Raw genomic sequence first — 23233 nt, 5'->3', positions numbered from 1 at the left:
ATTTATCTTTCTGTTAATCCATCAATGTATATTGTAATTAAGAATAATAGAAAGATTAAATTTGAATTGAATACACACACACATTCATTAAGATTCTATGCACTTGGCCTTAATAAATTCGATTCTCTTGTCCTTAATCTTTCTTAATCTTTATCTTTCTATTGAATATGCACTACAAAAACGTTTCTATTTTATATTTATAATCTATAATTCATACTTAAGCTTGGTCCGTCTTCGTACGTATTAGATACATATCTATCTTTCTATTAATTAGTTTATAGGTGTTTAATATATTAGACAACACCATAAAAATGTTCAAAAAAATTTAAGTTTAATATTTTATGAGGTTTTATCGCATTTTCTCTGTTAAAAACTAATTAATGCTGGCCACTGGTTTCGAATTCTATTGTGTTTTTAAATATTTATTTTACCAAAAGAAAAGCCGTACCCCATACAACACCCCTAAACTTACTAAATGTTTAAAATATTAAAGAATTCACTCTCAACAAAATATACTTTTATAATCCATTTTCCCCGCCATGAATAATAGATGGATTTAAAACAGAAAAAGGAAAATCTTTACGTTTACAGTTTCAAATTTTCAAGCCTTGCATTTTTTTTGTTCTTTTTACAAATGTTAAAACCAACAATTCAGCAGTTAGAACGTGTTGTAATGTAAATCCGCAGATTTTATTTCTTCTAAAAATCCGCCAAATTTTTTTCTAATTTACGACATTTTGTTTAGATTGAATCAGCTGATTTGGGTTCCGTTTATCAGGATGTCAGAACACAAGCAGCACTCCTCCTTTATAAACAAGAGGCAGGAGAACAGCATTATATGGTAAGATATAATCTTGAAATCTTTATTGATCGAACAAAATGTCTGAATTTTAAATCAAAGATCCAACATTTGGTATGAGTCAAAGTTAAAAATCTTTAAATGCATTCGAGTGTAAACCTTCTTATGCAGTTTTTGTGCATCTGCATGAAGTTCTAATGCAACTGCAGTTTAATGTTTTTTACTTGAATGAGAGGAGGGAGGGGTGGAAGTAAACATTGCACGATTCTTCAAATATTTTTTTTAATAAAAATCATGAAAAGGCATTATACCGTTTAAACTTGTTTATAATATTTACCATACCTTTCCTCCTTAACCCCCCACCCCCCACCCCACCCTATCCCTTCAAATTTGAAGCTAAAAATATTTAATATTTTTTCACCCTGTACAATAAACTTCAATGTTTACATTATTTTTTGATTCCTTGAAATTTGTTTTCGTTAAAAAATGATTTTAAATATTTTTTTAAACTAAAATCTGTAAAAATGTACATTTTTTTAATCGAGCAATTTGAAATACATTTAATGTACAAAAAAATGAGTCCCAATCTTTAAGAATTAATATCAATTTAAACCTTTAAGTGGTTAAAGTTGTCCTTTTATGATTATTAAAAGATATTTAAGTCCAAATTTTATCGTAGATAAATTCTATTTTTCTAACGTTAAGGGCAAAAGGTTGCAAAGAATCCTGCAGGAAGTTGCAACAATTACTGTAAAATTAAAGATGTTAAGGTTAATTGTAATTACGTCGGCAATAATTTGTTAAATGATTTATAACTTTTTATAAACAAAAGGTCGTTTTTTTAACGAAGTTTTTAGATAATAGTTACATATTTGTACAGCTGCAAACAGTTTTTTGTCAATAACAATCTGTTCTCCAAATGAATTTTGCTAAGATATTCTATCTTTTTTAACTAAATAGGGTAGAATGAAATAACAAGATTTAGTAGGAGGGGCTTTGTAAAAACAAACAGAAGATGATTTTAGAGATATTTTAGAGAATCATTGTATGCATGTTAACCGTTATTTGAAGATGAAACGGTCAATATATATATATATATATATATATATATACCTATGCAGTAAATATTACAATATACATCTATTCTTTCTATAGAGTCTATCTATCTATATATATAAATATATATGTACATCTATCTATCTATCTATCTATCTATCTATATCTGTGCTGTCACGGTGCATTGTTTTAAGTGTTAATGCCAATGTCAATCAGGCAGTAAAATTTTTATCTATTTATTTATCTCTTTATATATTCATCAATTTATTCACCGATTCATTTATCTATTTATTTATATCATTCTTTATATATTCATCAATTTATTCATCGATTCATTTATCTATTTATTTATATCTTTANTGTAAAACTTATGTGTACACTGGATAATAAGCTGTTTTGAAGAAAAGCTAGTTAAACTGTTTACTACGTTAAGAGAAACTAGAAAGGATGTAATTATTTCTACCCTAGTATCGTAGTAATAACAAACAAAATATAGATGGATTTGCATTTTGTTTATAAATGAATTCTTAAAAGCAATAAAATATGTAATCTGTAATATGTTAACATTATGCATATAAAAAAATGTAATTTTGTAATATATAATCATATACAAAAATCTCATGTACAACTAAAACAGATTCGAATAATTATTTATTTAAAAAAACTTTTAGAACCATCTGATACGCGTATACATGATACGTGGAATCCCAAGGAAATCTTTTTAACTCATTTACTTTAGTGTACTTACTGAACATGAGAATATATGTTTATATATATGTATATAATATATATATATATATATATATATATTGATTGTTGATATTATGACATGAAGTTTCGTTGTGTTCAATTTAGCCGTATCATAGAACCATAAACCAATGGGTAAAATATAGGGTGAGAGACTTGAATATGAGAGTTCAAAAATTGGCTTTTTTTGCACTTAACAAATGTTGTGAAATCTTACAAAATTATAAATGCATGATTGCAATTTTTTAGCAAATAATAAGTAAAAAAACAATGAGAAGGTTAGAGCTTATTTCAAATTAAAAACTTAACTTTTTCCAACTCATTTCCTCTTTCTGAAAAAAGGTATTGTTTAGGAAAAGAGTTAAAATCGTTCATAATCTGAAGAAGTTTGCTATTTCAATCTTGGATGTGAAATAAAATCATATGGTCACATATTCATACTTTAAAAAAAGAGCCCTTTACTTATGCCAAGATTTTACAATTACAAATTCTGAAGTGTTGCAAAATGTGGAATAATCTTAAATATTAATAGTGTCAACGTACTGCAAAATGTTAACAAATATTGTTTCTTACCTTTCCTCCAAAACATTGATCAAACCTGGAGATGATATTTTACAATGCACATGGTTACATGCTTGGAATAAAGGCAAATAGTGGCCTAGGATAGAGATGTGCATGTTCGACTTTTCATTTCGTTCGTTATTTCAATCGTTCAAAAAAATGATGCTGTTTGTTCTCAAATTATCCATTATTTTCCATCTATTTCATTCGTTTTCTCAGTGAACGATTGTTCAGTATAATCGCTTGTTCAGTTACATCGTTCGTTCAATAAAATGATCCTTCAGCAATAAAAACCATTTTTTTTAAATTTGTTCTAAAAATCGTTTGTTTAGTAAATAACTATTATTTTTTGAACAGGTGTTACAAAAAGCGTTTGTTCAGTAAATAAACGATATTTTTTCAAAATCTTTTTGAAAATAATTGTTCGTTTTTAAAAATGATATTTTTTTTATTTCTCTGAACGATCCATTTTATTCGTTTTTTATTCTGAACGACACCCTTTTTCACGAATATTTGTCTTCGTACTCGAACATTTTGTTCGTTTTAAAATGATGCCTATCTCTAGGCCTAGGTGTGTTCTTGCATAATACTAGGTTCAGTCCTGAATACAAAACAAGGATTAAATAAGAGAACTTAACCCTATCTCTGCTGGGGGGGGGGGGGCAATTTGACCCCCCTCTAAATCCCATGTTTGATGTCCAAATATGACAAATGATACATCATTGCAGAGCTCTTGTGCTCTACTTTTAGAATCTGCAAAAAAAATTGCAAATTTGCAAAAATAGAATTTTTTATTGCAAAATCTAGTTATATAGTAAAAATGTTTGCAAAAAAAATTTGTCCAATAAATGAAAAATTATACATTTTTGAAAAGCCCTTGACCATGCCATTTCAAATATGCAAAAAATTTAGCAAAATTTTAAATAACCTGATTTTTAATCAAGAAATACTAAAAATGTGCAAATTTCCTTTGACAGGTTGTTTGCAAAAAAATTTCAATTTTTTTTCGCGAAACTTGTACTACTCGTTTCCTTATGTCAAAGGCTTTCTTAAAAAGCTAAATTTTATCAAAATCTGACAAGTGGAAGTGGGTCAAAACAAAGATTTAGTTTGTTACAGGAAAAAACAGTCATTCAGGCAGTGTGCCTGAAGACTCAGGCAGTTAGTATTAAAGCCCGGTTTTAGGCCTAAAGGGAGGGCTTTGGGTATGTAGGAAAAGTTAGAAAATTTCAACAGCCTCAGACCAATACTTTTTGAGTTATGTAAAAAAACTACAGGGGGTCAAATTGACCCCCCCCCCAGCAGGAATAGGGTTAAAGAGATTGTGATCGTAATTTCAAGTAATCCACCATGGTCAGGTCACACTAACTAAAGTACCCTTTACACTTGAAACTGTAGATACAAGTTTTCCAGCACTTAATTTTCAATTATAAAATCTGGATATATCCCTCATCGCTGATTAGACAAAGCTTGAAATGGTATCGTTGTGAAATAGAAAACCCTTAATTTGAATATTACCAACAAAACGATCCTCACTAACGTCCCGTCACTCTTAGGAAAAGTAAACCGTGTGATTATAAACTACAATTTATGAATTGGATTTTATATAATCTTATGTCACTGACACAATACCATGGTGAATTTTCTTGGTTTGAAGATGGTTGCAAACACAGATACAGACTTAATAGTATCGGTACGCTTTGACGTTTGATTTTACCTCGCTTTTAGTAGTCCTAGGCATATTTATTCTAAACTATAAAGCATGTGTTTCAAGCTTTAGTTTATATATTAAGAATTGGCAAGGTCGTCATTGACTTTTGGGCGAGCTAGAGCTTGCAATATTTTGACACTTTGTGCAATTTTAGATTTTATACTATAGGTTCCAGGGGCGTATTCAGGAATTTGACAAAGGGGGGAGGGTTAATTTCTTTTTGAGAGGGGGGGGGGGCTCAACACCTACTGAAAACCATAGATTTCACTGACCCAGGGGGGGCTGAGCCCCTTTGCCCCCCCCCCCCTGAATATGCCTCTGCTGGGTTTACCCTGGACTAATCAAGGCTAGATTCAACAAAACTTATCTTATTATACTTTTATAGTTTCAACACGAGCTGTCTTATTCTACTTGTTTCTTGATATAACTAGAAATGCTTTCATGGTTGATATTTTATTGGGGAAATCAAAATACTCTTTTTGACAGTTTAAATGAACACCATGTGGATATTTCTGGGACCAAATATGTCGGCAGCTTAAACTTCACTGAACTAACTGTTTCATCCCTATTCAGTGTAGAAATGACAAGGAAAAGATTAAGAAAGTAAATCCTGGCTTCTGAGCTAACTGTAGAGCTAACTGAGCACACAGATAAAGAACTATCATATCCCCCCTGGTTTTAACCAATTTAAGATCTGTCGTAAAAAGAGGAAATTCAAGGTTTCTGTTTCGTCTAAAAGTTCCCAGTTTAGATTTGCATATTTATAATTTCATAATTTCAGGACGGGACAATTGGTGATGATCTTGTCGTGAAACCAGCACCACCTAGCGTTAAAAACTACATGTACAACTCACCACTAACGTCAGAGCCTCCCTCTCATTGGTCCAATCATGACGAGAAGACCTCCCATTGGTCAGACCCAGATATTCATTCAGATAGAAATATTTCCAAACCAAATTACCTAGAAGAAGAGGAAGAAGACCTACCTGAAGATTATGCTTTCTTAGGGGGGTTGAAAACTTTCATCAGATAAAACGTTTTATTGTCAGAACTTTAATTATTTAAAATCGTTCGTGTTTTTTTTACATTAATAATATGGAACTCTAATCCAATTTAATCTGAAGTAATTGAGCCTTTGTCATAAACTCATTTTTTCTAATGCAACCTGATTGTGTAAATCTTTGGTATTTCAAACATAGATTATATTTGATATAACTGAATTAATAGTTTTATATATCTAAGGTACATGACATTTAGTTGCACTTTTTATAAGAATTCCATAATTTGTATCTGTCTGTTAATCAAAAGCATCATTTTTTCAAAATAATTTATAATTGTTTTTGGTTATCACAGTGCGTACATTTAATCTAATATCAACTTTTTTTCTGAAAATCTACAACTTAAAAGTATTTATCTTAAAAGTATTTAACCCTGTAATCTAAGATGAGGATGATGACGTGAAGGCCTACAACAGACTGGACCGAAGATTTCGGCGGGATGTCAGCTGTTCCACGTGCATAAAAACCGGTTTACACATAGTGTACAAGAGGAAGGATGATGAAAAACATCTGGGGGATTACGGTAAATATCTGACAGACTTTGTTTGTTTAGTGTTTACTTATGTTTTTCGCTAGTTATTTTACATATACATGGTGCCCCATTAAACATGGGAATTCAGTGACAAATTCGATATCGTCTTTTTAAACAATTCTTTGATTTAGTTTAGTGATACCTACTGAGAAAGCTGTAATCTGTGAGAGTTTCGTCTGCTATGTTCACATTTTGTTTGTTTATGTTTTGACTGCATACGGTTGTACTTAAGTAAATTTCAGTATACAAACAGAGTAAACTTGTCCGTCTTCACTGTTCATCTTGCGGAGAAATTATAGACACATTTTTATAGCCTTTTACCCTTTTCATAAAATAAACTCTAGCAGACATACTAATATTATGGCTTTTGAAATTAGATATTATAATGCTAATTCGTAACAAGACGATATCGAATTCGTCACTGAATTCCCATGTTTTTTGGAACACCCTGTATGAAATTACCCTACAAATGTTTGTCTCCGACATGCCGATGTAAAACATGAAAAGTCCAGATTTATTTACCCGACATCTTCGCCATCGGAACTATAATGGTTTAAATGTTTCCTGGGTATAATTATGCACTAGCAAATCTTAAGTCAGTATAACGCTCTAATAGAATACCATTTAACTCGGTGCAAACAATTATCTGCTCTTTAATAATGTTTGAAAGTTTTTGAGATCTCAACCGAACAGGACAAAAGGAAATCAAGGTTCTACCCAGTTTAAAGGGACAGACCGGCTATGTAAGGTAGTTGAACTGAGTATGCAGTGTTGTGGACAAATTCATTAGGATTCAATGGAGACATATAAAACTTTTTAAAGATCTGTAAATCCTGAGTTTGAGCGCAAAGCAGACGTTCAAAATCATATTTTTGGGTGGATAATTTCAGAATTGTTTTTTTTTATTATTAAATAACCACGACAAAAAATGTAAACAAAATTATAAATTAAATTCTAATTAGTTGTTTAGGAACAGGTTGAGAAAATAAAAATTAATCTTATCATCGAAAAAAAGTAATCTTGTTCAATCATTAGTTTCTATTTTCTCGTTATTCTAGTTTTTCATTAATCACAAAGATTTGCTGCAGATTTTCCTGAATTATTATTGAAAAGACGACATTTGAAGAATTTGTAGAAATCTGCGAATAAATTCATTGAAAATAAGAAATTCAATATAATGATGAAAATGAAATAATTAATTCTAGCATTGATTTATTGACAAATTTATTTTTTAAAAATATGTTCCTCAGCATCTAATTAGATTACTGTATAAATTTTATTTTATTTTTCGTCCTTGTTATTTAATAATTTAAAAAAATCGATTATGAAAACGTATCCACCCAAAATTCATGATTTTGAACGTCGACTATGCACTCAAACTCAGGAATTATACATTGTGGAAAAGTTTCATATGTCTTAAATGAATCCTAAAGACTTTGTCCACAACACAACATACTCAGTTTAAATATCTTACATAGCCGGTCTGTCCCTTTAAGCTAAACCCACATTTTATTTGCGTACTTGTATAGCAGGATATCAAAATATGAATGTTTGCTGGGAAAATAAACGTGGAATTGTTGTTTTGTTTCTCAGGATTAAATTCAGGGGATAGAAATGGGATGGAGGGAAATAATTCCAGAAATAGAATTTACAAAAACATTGTTTTCATTCTGAGTTTCCTGTATAGGTTCAGCATATATTTAAACAGAACTTCCAACGTTAAGAAACAAATTATTTCAAGATACCATGTTTCAAGTTTATTTTTCTAAAAGTTGTAAAATAAAGATCTGAAGTTTGGGTAATTACCTCTGTAAAGGGCAACCTTTTCTTATCCCTGGGTTGAACAATAAGTCTCCGATTGGTCGCTTACCACCATTGTAAACTTTAGCTTTTCTTCTCTTAGATCAAAGACTTTCTTAAAAAAGATGGTCGTTTTTTTACAAGACAGTCATGTTTTCTTACAAGACAGCTATGTTTTTACAAGACATTCATCTTTTATTACAAGACAGCTATGTTTTTACAAGACAGTCATGCTTTCTTACAAGACAGCTATGTGTTTACAAGACATTTATCGTTTTTACAAGACAACTATGTTTTTTTTTACCAGACAGTTTTTTTTACAAGACAGCCATGTTTTTTTTTTAACAAAACAGTCATGTCTTTATACGAGACAGCCATGTTTTTACAAGACAGTCATGTTTTTTTTTACAAAACAGTCATGTTTTCTATAAGTCTACCATGTTCTTACAAGACAGTCATGTTTTCTATAAGATTGCCAGGTTTTTTACAAGACAGCCATGTTTTCTTTTAAAACAAAATTTGTCCAAAAAATGAAAAATTATACATTTTTGAAAAGCCCTTGACCATGTCATTTCAAATATGCAAAAAATTTTGCAAAATTTTAAATAACCTGATTTTTAATCAAGAAAAACTAAAAAATGTGCAAATTTCCTTTGACAGGTTGTTTGCAAAAAATTTGCAATTTTTTTCGCAAAACTTGTGCAATCCGTTTCCTTATGTCATAGGCTTTCCAAAAAGCTAAATTTTATCAAAATCTGACAAGTGAAAGTGGGTCAAAAAAAAGATTTAGTTTGTTACAGGCAAAAGCAGTCATTCAGGCAGTGTGCCTGAGGACTCAGGCAGTTAGTATTAAAGCCCGGTTTTAGGCCTAAAGGGAGGGCTTTGGGTATGTAAGAAAAGTCAGAAAATTTCAACAGCCTCAGACCAATACTTTTTGAGTTATGTAAAAAAACTACAGGGGGGTCAAATTGACCCCCCCCCCCAGCAGGAATAGGGTTAATCAACAAGACGGTCACATTAGTTTTTACAAAGACAATCAGTTTTATCTTTTCAACTACGTTTATTTCTCCCAAATAGTCGTGTTTTCGGAGTCAGCACTAAGCAATGCTTATTTTTCAAAACTACTCTGTATTTTATAGGACAGAAAGGCCTTTTATTACTGGTACATAAACAATAAAACTATATTTTTTTTTAAATTACGCAGAGTTACACTTACAGTCAAAACCAAGTGTGTTAATTTTGTTAAAACATTTTTAAGATTTAGCAGTAAACACATTTCAAACTTAAAATCCTAAAAGAATGCTATTACTTTTAGAATAAGCTGTTTTGAAGAAAAGCTAGTTAAACTGTTTACTACGTTAAGAGAAACGAGAAAGGATGGAATTATTTCTACCCTAGTATCGTAGTATTAACAAACAAAATAAAGATGGATTTGCAAAGGCTAAATATACCTTATGCAAACTTAGCCGTAGCACTTTCTATGCTATGGAAGTGCCTCCTCTTATACACGTTTTTATAAATGAATTCTTAAAAGCAATAAAATATCTTATATAACATTATGCATATAAAAAAATGTAATTTTGTAATATATAATCATATACAAAAATCTCATGTACAACTAAAACAGATTCGAATAATTATTTATTTAAAAAAACTTTTAGAACCATCTGATACGCGTATACATGATACGTGGAATCCCAAGGAAATCTTTTTAACTCATTTACTTTAGTGTACTTACTGAACATGAGAATATATGTTTATATATATGTATATAATATATATATATATATATATATGAATACATAAATGTCCGACTATTCATTCCCTTTAGTCAGTAATTTCAGAACACAATATAACAGCGGGTAATAAAACAGTAGGCACAGATTGACAGCTGGGACAGACAGAAAGATAGAAAGATACATAGATAAAGAGAGACCCATAATATTGTGGAATGGGAAAATCGACATATTCTGTATGTTTGATGTTGCTTTAGAGCAAATAGGTTTACAAGTATAGCTGGAAAATCAACATTTTAAGTAAAATGGATTTATGAACACTGCACTACTGATGTGTGTCAATTTCGTTGGACTATTTGGAATTATAACAACACTATGATATATTTATTGATTGATTCATTGGTAAACGGATAAATTACAGTTAATTATTTAATTTTTTATATTTTTGTATTTATTTAGAAATAATGGAGACGGATGAGGACGAAAAACCAGAAACATTTTCAACCCCAGAGAATAAAACTCATTCAAGGTTAGTTGGATGAAGGATGAAAGAGGAAACGATGAGATGAAGTTTGAAGGATGAGAATCAGAATGAGAAAAGAGCCAAAGCAATTTGAAGTTATTCTTTGCATGAAGTGGCGAGTCTTTTTCTCATTATTCATATTTTTCATTTTTAAAACTGTTTGTTTTCAATTGTGGGGATCTCTATTTATTGCATTTCTTATAGAAAAAAGCGATTTCTTTATCTGATTAATATTAATCAGAGAAAGGAATAAAGGAAAACAGTTTTGAATCGTAAAATTACAAAGCCAGTCTCTTTAAGAACCTCATTCTTATTAATTAATTGAACAAAAGAAACAAAAACAAAAAGTTTGATTAAAAATTAATAAGGAAAAATTTGAGGAAGGATATAAATTAAGACAAATTAGCAGGATATAAATTAGGAAAATTAAAAAGAAATATTTTTTTTATAATTAAAAAGAATTGGGAGGGGGGAGGATTGGCATGAGGGGGGGGGGTTCTTTCTCCCAGGTTAAATATCTACTAAATGTTTTTGTAGCTCTAGATTAATCCAGCGTGGATTTAGTAGAAGAAGAACCTGCCCCTATCCGGTATCCATTAATCAATCCCTGTATACTCCGCGGTATTCTTTAAATCCTTTTCAACCTCCAGACACTCCGCGGTATCTTTAAATCCTTTCAACCCTCAGACACTCTGTGTTATTTTTTTAATCCTTTTCAACCCCCACAACCTCTGTGGTATTTTTTAATCCTTTTCAACCCTCAGGCACTCTGTGATATTTTTTAAATCCTTTCAACCCTCAGACACTCTGTGGTGTTTTTTAAATCCTTTTCAACCCCCACACACTTTGTGGTATTTTTTAAATCCTTTTCAACCCCCACACACTTTGTGGTATTTTTTAAATCCTTTTCAACCCCCTCTCAATCACCAATCACGCACTGCGGTATTTGTTTAACCTTCTTTAACCCCCAGATATTCATGTCATGTTTAAACCAGAGCTGAGGACACGGTATTTTTCTCACCTTCTGGCCCCTTAATTTTTTTTACCAAAAGAGTTTGAAGTCCCTTTGCAGCTTCTTGATATTTCTAACCCCCTTAAATGAGCACATAACACCGGGTTCACTAGGCAGGCTGTTCCGACCAAGTAAATGTGTAGGAAGTATAATTATAAAAGTAAAAACTGCAAAATTTGCAATTATATAAATTATATTTTCAATAAAAATCTGAAGAAAAAGCTCTTTGAAAAATGCATCTTTTTGGTGATATTTCAAATCACTGAAAGCTTAAGTTATAGAAACTCCCGTCAAATTAAAGTAAATTAAAGTTTTAAAGGAATTGAATTTTCGCCAAAAACTCTGATTTTCTAAGCCTTATATCTTTGCGTACATTGTTGTAGATCTTAGATATTTCAAACTTTGAATTCTGTAAGATTCAATAATTTAGGTTTGAAATATCAGAAGTTTAAACCATTAGGTAGCAAAGATATATTGATTAGAAAATTTGAGTTTGTGTCTCAATTTCTTTCTAATGATCAAGCAAAAAATACGCGTGCATGAAATCAAATTTTAAGAATCTACGAGGTCTCAAAGTTTGACAGTAATAATGTCACGTAAATTTGACATTTTCCTTGTGTCTATAGTTTAAACATCTAACCTACGCTTAATCTTTGAACCCAACACATTATTATTATTATTATTATTATTATTATTATTATTTTTATTATTATTATTATTATCATTATTATTATTATTATTATTATTATTATTATTATTATTATTATTATTATCATTATCATTATTATTATTATTATTATTATTATTATTGTATTTTTTTGCAAAAATTATGAAATATAACTACAGTCATTAAGGATGGGCGCATTTCTTGCATGATTCTTTGCATTATGCATATATTGACGCAGGTTCGGTTTATGCGTAAACAGTAAATTGATGTCTCTCTTTGTTATTCTAAAATACGCAAATTTTGGGCACTTATTGTTGGCGTAAATTTGCGTTTTTACGCGCCTTTGTATTTATTCAGTTAATTATAAAATGTGCATGTGAGTGTCAAGAAATATGTACGCTAGCCTGCTATTTATTACGCAGATTGCCTACCCAGCAATTATGTTAAAAACAAACTACCAACGCTTGTACTTTGACATGTAAGATTAAGCGGTTGTTTCATTAAAACTGGTTTTTATGCATAGAATGTTTTATTCGATAAAACTCTCCGTAAAACTAGGGTTGTAAAACAAGTTTAATAATAAGGCTTTTTAATAATCATCGTAAATGTTATCAATGTTATTTTTAAGAACCGAACTCAAAATATTTGTCTAAAATGTAATTTGGGTCCATTAACATATCATAATCGTGTGTAAATATTCTCGCGATGAGAAAAATTGATTAATTTCCCACCTATATAGATATATAGAGGCGCAAGCGCATAACTCCACTGAATGCCGCGTCAAAATTATTTCCGGGTTCAACGGATCCAATATTTGACGTCATTATAAACAGTCACGAGTATGCGTATCAAGTCATAGAATTCATAATCGCAGAGCAGCAAATGACGTCAATCATAAATTTTAAATATTTACTTATTTTATATTGCAAATATTTAAAGAAGCAGTTTTAATATTTTCGTAAAGCATTTTTTAATTTCAAAGGAAAAGAGTTTAAGCCACAAAGTTTAATGTGTAATCTCTATATCTTTGCAACCCTAAGTTGCAGAAAATTTGTTTTAGGTCTAATAGTCCAAATTTGAAATATCAAAGGTTTTCACCATCAGGTTGCAAAGATATAAGCATAGAAAATTTTGAAAAAACTCAGTTTCAATGTTTATATCTACATCTAAATGTCTTTAAATAAGATTGGTGCAAAATTCATGTTTTGTTGCCATTTTTATCGGATAAGTTCTATAATAGGCCCAGTTATCATCCAACGGGCACTTGCACTAAGAAATTAATGCAGAAACATAGAAAGAAAGATAGATATATAGATTAGGTAGACAGAAAGATAGATAGATAGATAGATAGATAGATAGATAGATAGATAGATAGATAGATAGATAAATTATTAGAATGGGATAGAACATAATAAAATAGAATAGATTAAAATGTGCTACATTACGCATAAAAAGATATAAGAGGAGAATAAATGATAAGGCATAATATTGAATATCATTTAGGAAATTTATCTTTTTTAATTAAACAGGTTTTTATGGAATTGTTCACGAAAATTAAAATAATTTTAAAAACTTCAGCAAAAAGTGTTCTACTAACCCAGGAAGTTGCCTCTCAAAGTGCAAAGAATTTGTAGAGGGTCCATTGCGAAAGGTTTATATTGAATTCTCTGTAAAGAAGCATTCTCCCTTTAAATTTGCATCCGCTATTTGCATTTGGCAAATCACAAGTTACGTTGCGGTTTTGTTACAACGTTTTTAAATACTGTCATTTAATATATATATATATATATATTTGGGAGGAGGTGTTCTCACTTTGTAGAGACATAAAGCGTTCAGGGCGTTCCCAGTCTTTTTCTTACAGGGGTGTATATTTTCTCTCTTATTCTTACAGAAAATACATTTGCTTTCATAATAATGTTTTGTATTTTATTCGCTAAATTGGGGAAATTAAATGATTTAATCAAAGAATCTTTGTGTAAAAAGTATTAATAAGAATGAAAAAAGTTGCCTTTGGATGTCAAATTTATCATTTCTTTCCCGAAAATCATTAAAAATTATCTGAAAAATATTCATCCTCATACTCATACCCATATTCTAGTTTTACTTAAAGTAATCAGCTTTATTTTCATGTTTTCATGTTTTCATGGACATGTTTGACTTACATTTTGAAGGGACATTTTTGATATGTGTCTTTTAACAAGAAATCCGCACACCACTTTTGCAGACAACCCGCATCGATAAATACGCAATTTTATTAAGAAATCATGATTATCATCTAATTATTCTTGATTAGACAAAGCGGTGGGAGTCGGTAATAATGACAATATTTATAGAGAAATCATGATTATCGTCTAATAATTCTTGATTAGACAAAGTCTAACAGTAATCTTCCTAGTCCACAGTTGTCTGTGTCCTACATCTAAGATCCTAAACTGCTGAATGGTATATATATACCCTGTATTATACGTAAATATTCATGCTAACCAGATTCAGATTCAGATTAAGGTTAGATACCATGGATTATTTAAACATTTTATCCTAAACTTTATTCAACCTCCTTCCCCCCCCCTCTTCTTCTTCTTAGATAAAATACGTCTTCCGTTACTTACTTCCTGTTTTTCACTCACCTTCAGGGTTGGGCAAGGTGTTGTAAATCTCTTTGATTGTTTTTAGGTTTTTGGCATGTATCTTCTTCCAAGTTAAATTTTGATATGATTAAAAAAGCAAATGTTCAGAAAGAATTTTTAAAAAAATTTGCTTTTCTTTCATTTTGCTAAATTTTGTTATATGAATCAAATATAATGGAAAACGACAGTAAAGCACTAAACTGTGTAAGCACATTTCTGGTTGGGCACAGCCTTAGCACAGGCTTTCAATCTAAAAACCAGAATTTGATTGGTTGATAATTAGAGCGTTGATGTGTGTACTTTAACTTCAAAACAAAATATGTTATTACTCAAATATGTAAAATTGATTTATTTTTGGTTTTGTGTTCAACGTTAAAGGGACTGGGAACTTAATTTCAACTCTTTATATTGAGGGTCACTTGAAATAACGGCGACAGTCCCTTTAACGATTTTGGCTCGTTCAGTTCGTTATATAAGAATATAGCTCGTTCAATTCGTTATATATTAGATAATAGCTCGTTCAGTTCGTTATATATTAGATAATAGCTCGTTCAGTTCGTTATATATTAGATAATAGCTCGTTCAGTTCAATATATTAGATAATAATTCGTTCAGTTCAATATATTAGATTATAGCTCGTTCAGTTCAATATATTAGATAAAAGCTCGTTCAGTTCGTTATATTATATAATAGCTCATTCAGTTCGTTCAATTATATAATAGCTCATTTAATTTATTAGATTAGATAATAGCTCGTTCAGTTCGATATATTGGCTAATAGCTGATTCTGTTCAATGTATTAGATAATAGCTCGTTTAGTTCGTTAGATTATATAATAGCTCGTTTAGTTTGTTAGATTAGTTACTATAGCTCGTTTAGTTCGTTATAGATGTTATTTTATCTCGTTTGTTGAGGTTTTAGATTACATACTTGGTAGTTTTGTTGGTAAGATTTTATATTAACTCGTTAAGTTCGTTATATTAGATAATAGCTCGTTTAGTTCGTTAGATTGTATAATAGCTCGTAAAGTTCGTTTGATTAGATGATTATATAATAGCTCGTTTATATTGTTATACATTTGATAATAGTTTGTTCAGTTCGTTAGATTAGATATCAAATCGTTCAGTTCGTTAGATTAGCAATTAGCTTGTTCAGTGCGCTTTAGATGATATTTTAGCTCGTAAGTCGTACATGAATCTGTTTTTTAGATTACATACTAGCTAGTTCGGTTTATAATAGCTCGTTATTTTCGTAATATTAGATAATAGCTCGTTCAGTTCGTTAGATTTTATAATAGCTCGTTCAGTTTGGTAATTAAACTCCAATCACAGTTAGCAATGAACGATGTGAGTTTATGAAAATGCTGATAAATGAATTGATGAATCTGAAAAAATTGACATGATGGATTTACAAGCTAAGAATTGGCAAGGTATCCATGCATGCAGTAGCCGGTAGTATTTAGCTAAACAATGTTCCAAAACGCTTATCCAATATAATCATAATAAATAACATTTTGAGTTTGAAAAATGGCAACAATTTATTTACAGAAAAGTATCTTTACCCCATCCTTTCCCCCTGTAAAAAAGTTTAAGGCATCTAAGGGCAGGCAACGGTTAGAAAATAGTTTTTTTGTCCGTGGTTAGTGTTTGTGTTGCTAGGGAGTATATTTTGGAATCTAAAGAATTTAAAGTAAAATTTGAATGAAGATGGTTGATATTTAAGAAGAGAGGTTGCGTGAATTATAATTAAAACCCCCACGTGTAAAATTATTTAAGATGAATTCGTGATCCAGGTCAATAAATATTCTAGATGTATTATTACATTTATATTACTACAAGGGTAGGGGAGCTTAGTGATGGGAAACAACTTGATATGTTTATTTAAACTTTGAAGGATTTGTGATTTTTTATGCACAAAAAAAAACATTGTAAAATTGCATATACTGTAAAACTTTCTCCAAAAAGTAAATATCAAAAAAATACAAAGTTATTAAAATATTACTTATCAGAAATACTATATCTCAAATAAAATACAATTCAATTGATCTGTTTTATAAAATTCTCGGTATTAGAGCACCATAAGATACATTTGTAAAAGAATTTAATGCAAGAGATATTTCCTTCATTTACAATTCACATCAAAAGGAGAATATAAGTTACAATGACGAAAATTAAAAAGATGAAAATCTGTTTTAAATATTTGAAAATGTAAATATTTTAATGAATATTTTTTTGCAGGAAGAAGCGTCAAGCTCCGTTCATGATTTTTCCGGAAATTCTGGTCATCGTGGACTACGATGGATACAGGTATATATTAGACTATACAGTGGATACAGGTATATATTAGACTATACAGTGGATACAGGTATATATTAGACTATACAGTGGATACAGGTATATATTAGACTATGCAGTGGATACAGGTATATATTAGACTATGCAGCGGATACAGGTATATATTAGACTATACAGTGGATACAGGTATATATTAGACTGTACGATGCATGATACAGGTATATATTAGACTATACGATGGATACATTTATATATTAGACTATACAGTGGATACAGGTATATATTAGACTATACGACGGATACAGGTTTATACTAGACCATACGATGGATACAGGTATATATTAGACTATACGATGGATACATGTATATATTAGACTATACAGTGGATACAGGTATATATTAGACTATACAGTGGATACAGGTATATATTAGACTATACAGTGGATACAGGTATATATTAGACTATACAGTGGATACAGGTATATATTAGACTATGCAGTGGATACAGGTATATATTAGACTATGCAGCGGATACAGGTATATATTAGACTATACAGTGGATACAGGTATATATTAGACTGTACGATGCATGATACAGGTATATATTAGACTATACGATGGATACATTTATATATTAGACTATACAGTGGATACAGGTATATATTAGACTATACGACGGATACAGGTATATACTAGACTATACGATGGATACAGGTATATATTAAACTATACGACGGATACAGGTATATATTAGACTTTACAGCGGATACAGGTATATATATGACTATACAGCGGATACAGGTATATATTAGACTATACAACGACTACAGGTATATATTAGACTATACAGTGGATACAGGTATATATTAGACTATACAGTGGATACAGGTATATATTAGACTATGCAGCGGATACAGGTATATATTAGACTATACAGTGGATACAGGTATATATGACTATACAGCGGATACAGGTATATATTAGACTATACAGTGGATACAGGTATATATTAGACTATACAGCGGATTCAGGTATATATGAGACTATACAATGGATACAGGTATATAGTTAGACTAAGTAATTATAGAAAAAACTAAAAACAACAAAAAATTGTCCATTATATGCGGATAATTATTAAGAAATATTCCAAAGGAATAGAATCTTTGCCGCAAACTCTAATTTTCTAAGTCTTTATCTTTGCAACCTGATGATGTGAAGCTTTTAAATTTTAAACTGAAATTTTTTTTACAGAAATCATAGCCTTTGAAATGCCCAAGGTCTTTGTAATTTTATGTATAAAAGATTTAAAAAGATTTTGTTGATTCTGCTTTCGTTTTTTGCGCCCATTTTCAGCAATAACTGTATAAAAAAAAAATAATAAATAAAAAAACTTGCTATTCCACTTAAGAATATGAATGCTTAAACATTTCTTTTAAAATAAATTGTTCAAGCAAAGAATTTTCTCTTTATTCTCTCTTCACTCTAATCCATTTTCAGCCTTTTGTTCCAAAATTGATGACACAGATTTATTTTATTGAATAAAAAAGTTGCCAATGTTGCACCGGGGGCACGNTATAAAAAATTTATTTCTAATTACGCTTAACCTTGATTTTTGGAGCTCTCGCCTCGACCTTTGTACGCAATTTCACGGTGTAGAGAAGATGTTTATTACGCATGCGTAATAATACCACACAACTGTTAAAAAGTTAATTAGATTTTTTTAAAGAGAATTTTAAAGATTCAAGAATTGATTATCATAATTCAGAAAAGATAATAAATAATTGTACATTATTATCTTTTGCAAGAATAATTAAAAATACAAAAACTAAACATGAACAATATGTTTTATTTAAATTTTGAAAAAATTAAAGATTTTAAAAAGAATATAATTATACAAAAAGTGCATGTTAACTAGCTTTTCAGCATTTAGTAAAGTACAATGAATTGAACAAGGGATTTAGATAGTTAAAATATATAGATAAAATATATATAACGCTTGTCAAGTTGCGATTATCAAAATTTGATCAACTATTTTTTTTGTCACCAAAAATAAACATTGAAATTGTCAAAACATCTGATTATCTTTTGAAGAAACAAATTATATAAATAATCTATCTATTTTTCATTAATTATCAGCACGAGCAATTTTTAAGTCATCTTTAAATTCCGATATTTTTTTAAAAATTCAATTCGTAAATTAGAAGATCCGGGAAACTTTTGGACAAGAAAACTAAATGATTTAAATCCATAGGAGAACGAAACTTATGAATTTGAAGACTTGAGCTTTTCCCAGATTTACTGCTTTTTTCTATGGGTTCATAAATCTTATAATTTTAAGTAAAAGTTAGATTTAGGCTTTTTAAAAGTCAATTTGAATTAGTTCCTCCTCTTTGGAAATATATCAAAGATTAAAACTTTTTTTGCCTGCACAGTATTTCACTTTTTGTAGATTTTAAAATTGTTACTAATTTTATGAACTTTATGTATTATTTGACATCTTAGAATTATAGATAATCATATTTTAGAATAAAAAAAACATTATAATTTCAAATATATATATTATGTTATTTTGTTTAGGCTGCACGGTGAAGACAATATTGCTATTAAACGCTATGTTATTTCCTTCTGGAATGGTGTAGACCTGAGATATAAACTGCTGCAGGGACCTAGTGTTAAAATATCTATAGCTGGGATAATTATATCCAGGGTAATTATTTATTTATTAATTTTAAATTACCCTTCATTGAAAGAGTACAGGTTTAGTACAGGTTTAGTACAGGTTTAGTACAGGTTTAGTACAGGTTTAGTACAGGTTTAGTACAGATTTAGTACAGGTTTAGTACAGGTTTAGTACAGGTTTAGTACAGGTTTAGTACAGATTTAGTACAGGTTTAGTACCGGTTTAGTACAGATTTAGTACAGATTTAGTACAGGTTTAGTACAGGTTTAGTACAGGTTTAGTACAGATTTAGTACAGATTTAGTACAGGTTTAGTACAGGTTTAGTACAGGTTTAGTACAGGTTTAGTACAGATTTAGTGCAGGTTTAGTACAGGTTTAGTACAGGTTTAGTACAGATTTAGTACAGATTTAGTACAGGTTTAGTACATGTTTAGTACACGTTTAGTACACGTTTAGTAAAGGTATAGTACAGGTTTAGTACAGGCTTAGGACAGGTTTAGTAAAGGTTTTATACAGATTCAGTAAAGGTTTAGTACAGGTTAAGTATAACAGGTTTAGTACAGGTTCGGACAGGTTTAGTACAGGCTTAGTACAGATTTAGTACAGGTTTAGTACAGGTTTAGTACACGTTTAGTAAAGGTTTAGTAAAGGTTTATTGCAGGTTTAATACAGGTTTAGTACAGGTTTATTATAGGTTTAGTACAGGCACTAAACCTGTAATGAACCTGTACTGAACCTAGAGTATGATAAACCCAAAATTACGCTGAAGATAGAAAACTAAAGGCTCGGAAGAAATTATATATAAAGATTTTTTGGTTCGCAGTGTTAAAAAGTTTTTGGACAGACATTTTCTCTTTATCGACAAAATAAAATCTAAAAAGGCGAAAACCTTAGAGATATAGAGAAAATTTAAGTTCCAAAACTTTATAGCACGTCGTGTCAAAATAATAGTGTTATAGGTAGTTTTATGAAACGTTTGTGTATTTGTCTTTTTTCAATGGCTGTTTCTAGATCAAATAAGCTTTGAAACAAAGCAGAAGTCAAATTATAAAGTAGATTTTATATTTTTATTTCAATTGAAAATAAATATTTTGGAAATATCCTAATTTTTTTTTGAGAAAATCCGGGAACCAATCAAAACTTTATAGCACACGTGCTATAATGTACAGCTATATTTAACTTTATAGAACGATGATTACTTTATAGCACGTTAATTATGAAATTCACGATAAAGTGAGGAAGAATGATAAAGTACACAATAGTTTCATAAACATATTTGATAGTGAAAGGATAAGGGAAAAAACTATAGGTTATATAAGTTTGGAAAAAAGGCATAATTTTAAGATGTTATATGTATATGCGCTCGGTTGGGTGTAGTAAGCACATAATTTAAATAGATAATATGTGTACTCTATATAATATTAAATTGAGTTCTAGGGCGGACCCAAACAATATCTGTATCTAATTCATTTTAAATTATTGGCCTGTACAGTACTTTATATTGGATTAGATTAGGAGGGGGGCGGGGGGGGGGGGGGGATTCTAATTGGACTTTATCCTGAGTGATTCAAATCAATTTTCCACTGGTGCGATCCAAAAACTGATTTGGTCTGTTGAATAGAAAATTACAAAAGCAATTAATGTCAAAGAATGCGAAAAAGACAGGTAATTGAAACTTCAAAGACGACTTTACTGAGAAAAGTTAGTGTTTGATACATTTTTGGTTAGGCCAGTCGTCATTAAACATTTCAATCTTGGTGGGTAAAAACAAAACCATAATTAACATTAAATTTGTCAATATTGATTTTCTTTATATTCTAGGGTCGAGATGCTACTCCGTATCTCGAGCGGAATCGAGTTGGCCGGGATGCGATTGATGCCGCGTCTGCGCTCACGGATATGGGGAAATATCTGTTCTTAGAACGTCGTCTTCCTGTTTACGATATTGCAGTCGCCATTACAAAACTTGACATGTGCAGGTAAATTAATTAATAATATGATGAATAACTAAGTTTTAAGAAAATATATCGCGGTTTTTTTTGCGCGCGCCAGAAAGGAAATGGAAAAAGTGATAAAAAATGGTATAGAGATCAAAAAGAAAGGTTGGTGGGAGGAGAGATATGTGAAAGAAAGAAATGAATCTAATGGGATGAGGAATTGAAATCATGAACTGCAGTGTTAAAAGAAAGGAATTGAAATGGGTTTAGATATGTGGTGTTTAATGCTGTTACCGTGTCAGAGTTCATATTTCGGGGCCAAGGCAAAGATTTAAAATCTGATTTGATATTCGCGCTTCATATTTTAAGTGAATTCAAAGCAATGTGTTGCATAGAATGTGCGTCTGTTTTAAAGGATGCATAAGATGGACAATTAAAGGTTAGACTGGCGGATTTCTTCATTTTCAGCAGGAAAATCCGCAATTGTTTCCCAGACTAAACTGAGGTTGAAGGATAAGAAGATGTTAATGAGAAAAAAGATATTTTAAGCATAAAGTTTGCATAAACTAAGTATCCAACCAGTCAAGGGTAAAATTTGTTTAGAAATTGCGTTTCCCGTCCGTAATGAGTGTTGCGGTGCCGCGTTCAATTTCCTAGTTGCTGCTGGCCGTCGCCATTTTGAAATTATATGTTGTGTTTCCGGAAATAATTTATTCTTCTCTCTTAAAGAATATGCATCTTTAAACAAAGAAATGCCCTTCCTTATTAGTTTTAATCATTATTCCTCCTGACTAATTGTAAATTGAGATTTTTAAGATCTGTAAAAGTTCAAATATTTCAAGTTTTGTTTCTCATACATTTTTAGATGTTTAGCCAATTTTTCTGTTTTTATTCGCGGATTTCCAAAAGTTTCTTCCGATCGAAATATACTTTAATATAGGTTCAGCCATTTTGACGTTCATATTAGTATTGAAAACCAACAACAAAATATATATTGAGGATGAAGTTATGAAACTTCAAAATGTGGACTGTTTTCTAATTTCTTTCAATTTAAAGTAATTTCCAAAATATTACCGACTCAAGCTGCATCAGATAGAGAGGTTTAAATATAAGCTTTTAAGGGATTGCACCACTCTAAAAGTCGAACTCTTTCACTTGAAAACTTTTAAATGCAGACAGAGTGTCAAAAAATTATTTTCTATGTTAAAATTAAAAATAAAATAAAATTTATCAACGTAATAGTTTTTGTTTTATAGAAATTACTCATCTTTTTCTTTCTTTTTGTAAAACATTAGAGAAATATATTTGTATCTTTTTATTTTTGACATCCAAAGTTTTAAAGTAAATTGGTATAAATAGTTTATCCTTGTAAAGTGTTGCTACCCATGGTAAAGTTGAAAAATGAAAAATAACTTTACAACAAATAGGAGAACATCTCAGTCATAAACAAAAAGGGGCATTCACAATTTGCAATGGTACCCCCCCCCCCCCCC

The 23233-nt window shown here is 30.3% G+C and overlaps 1 protein-coding gene across 2 annotated transcripts in view; it reads left to right on the top strand.

Annotated features, from left to right (window-relative positions):
- LOC111709191 (A disintegrin and metalloproteinase with thrombospondin motifs 18) overlaps window positions 1-23233 on the top strand; it is a 62574-nt gene that overhangs the window by 22798 nt on the left and 16543 nt on the right. For both annotated transcript variants that reach the window (XR_002766806.1, XM_023482804.1), the window contains exons 6-12: window positions 746-841; window positions 5656-5881; window positions 6318-6455; window positions 10460-10529; window positions 17066-17134; window positions 19700-19829; window positions 21625-21782. Coding sequence is in view for 1 of the 2 variants with exons in the window: in XM_023482804.1 (XP_023338572.1) it covers window positions 746-841; window positions 5656-5881; window positions 6318-6455; window positions 10460-10529; window positions 17066-17134; window positions 19700-19829; window positions 21625-21782 (887 nt within the window). In the remaining variant the exon portion in view is untranslated. The remainder of the gene's footprint in view (window positions 1-745; window positions 842-5655; window positions 5882-6317; window positions 6456-10459; window positions 10530-17065; window positions 17135-19699; window positions 19830-21624; window positions 21783-23233) is intronic.

Source organism: Eurytemora carolleeae, unplaced genomic scaffold, assembly GCF_000591075.1.
Source record: "Eurytemora carolleeae unplaced genomic scaffold, Eaff_2.0 scaffold550, whole genome shotgun sequence".
Classification (NCBI taxonomy): Eukaryota; Metazoa; Arthropoda; class Copepoda; order Calanoida; family Temoridae; genus Eurytemora; species Eurytemora carolleeae.
The sequence above is the reverse complement of the archived record's forward strand: the minus strand, read 5'-3'. Positions and strand labels throughout refer to the sequence as shown.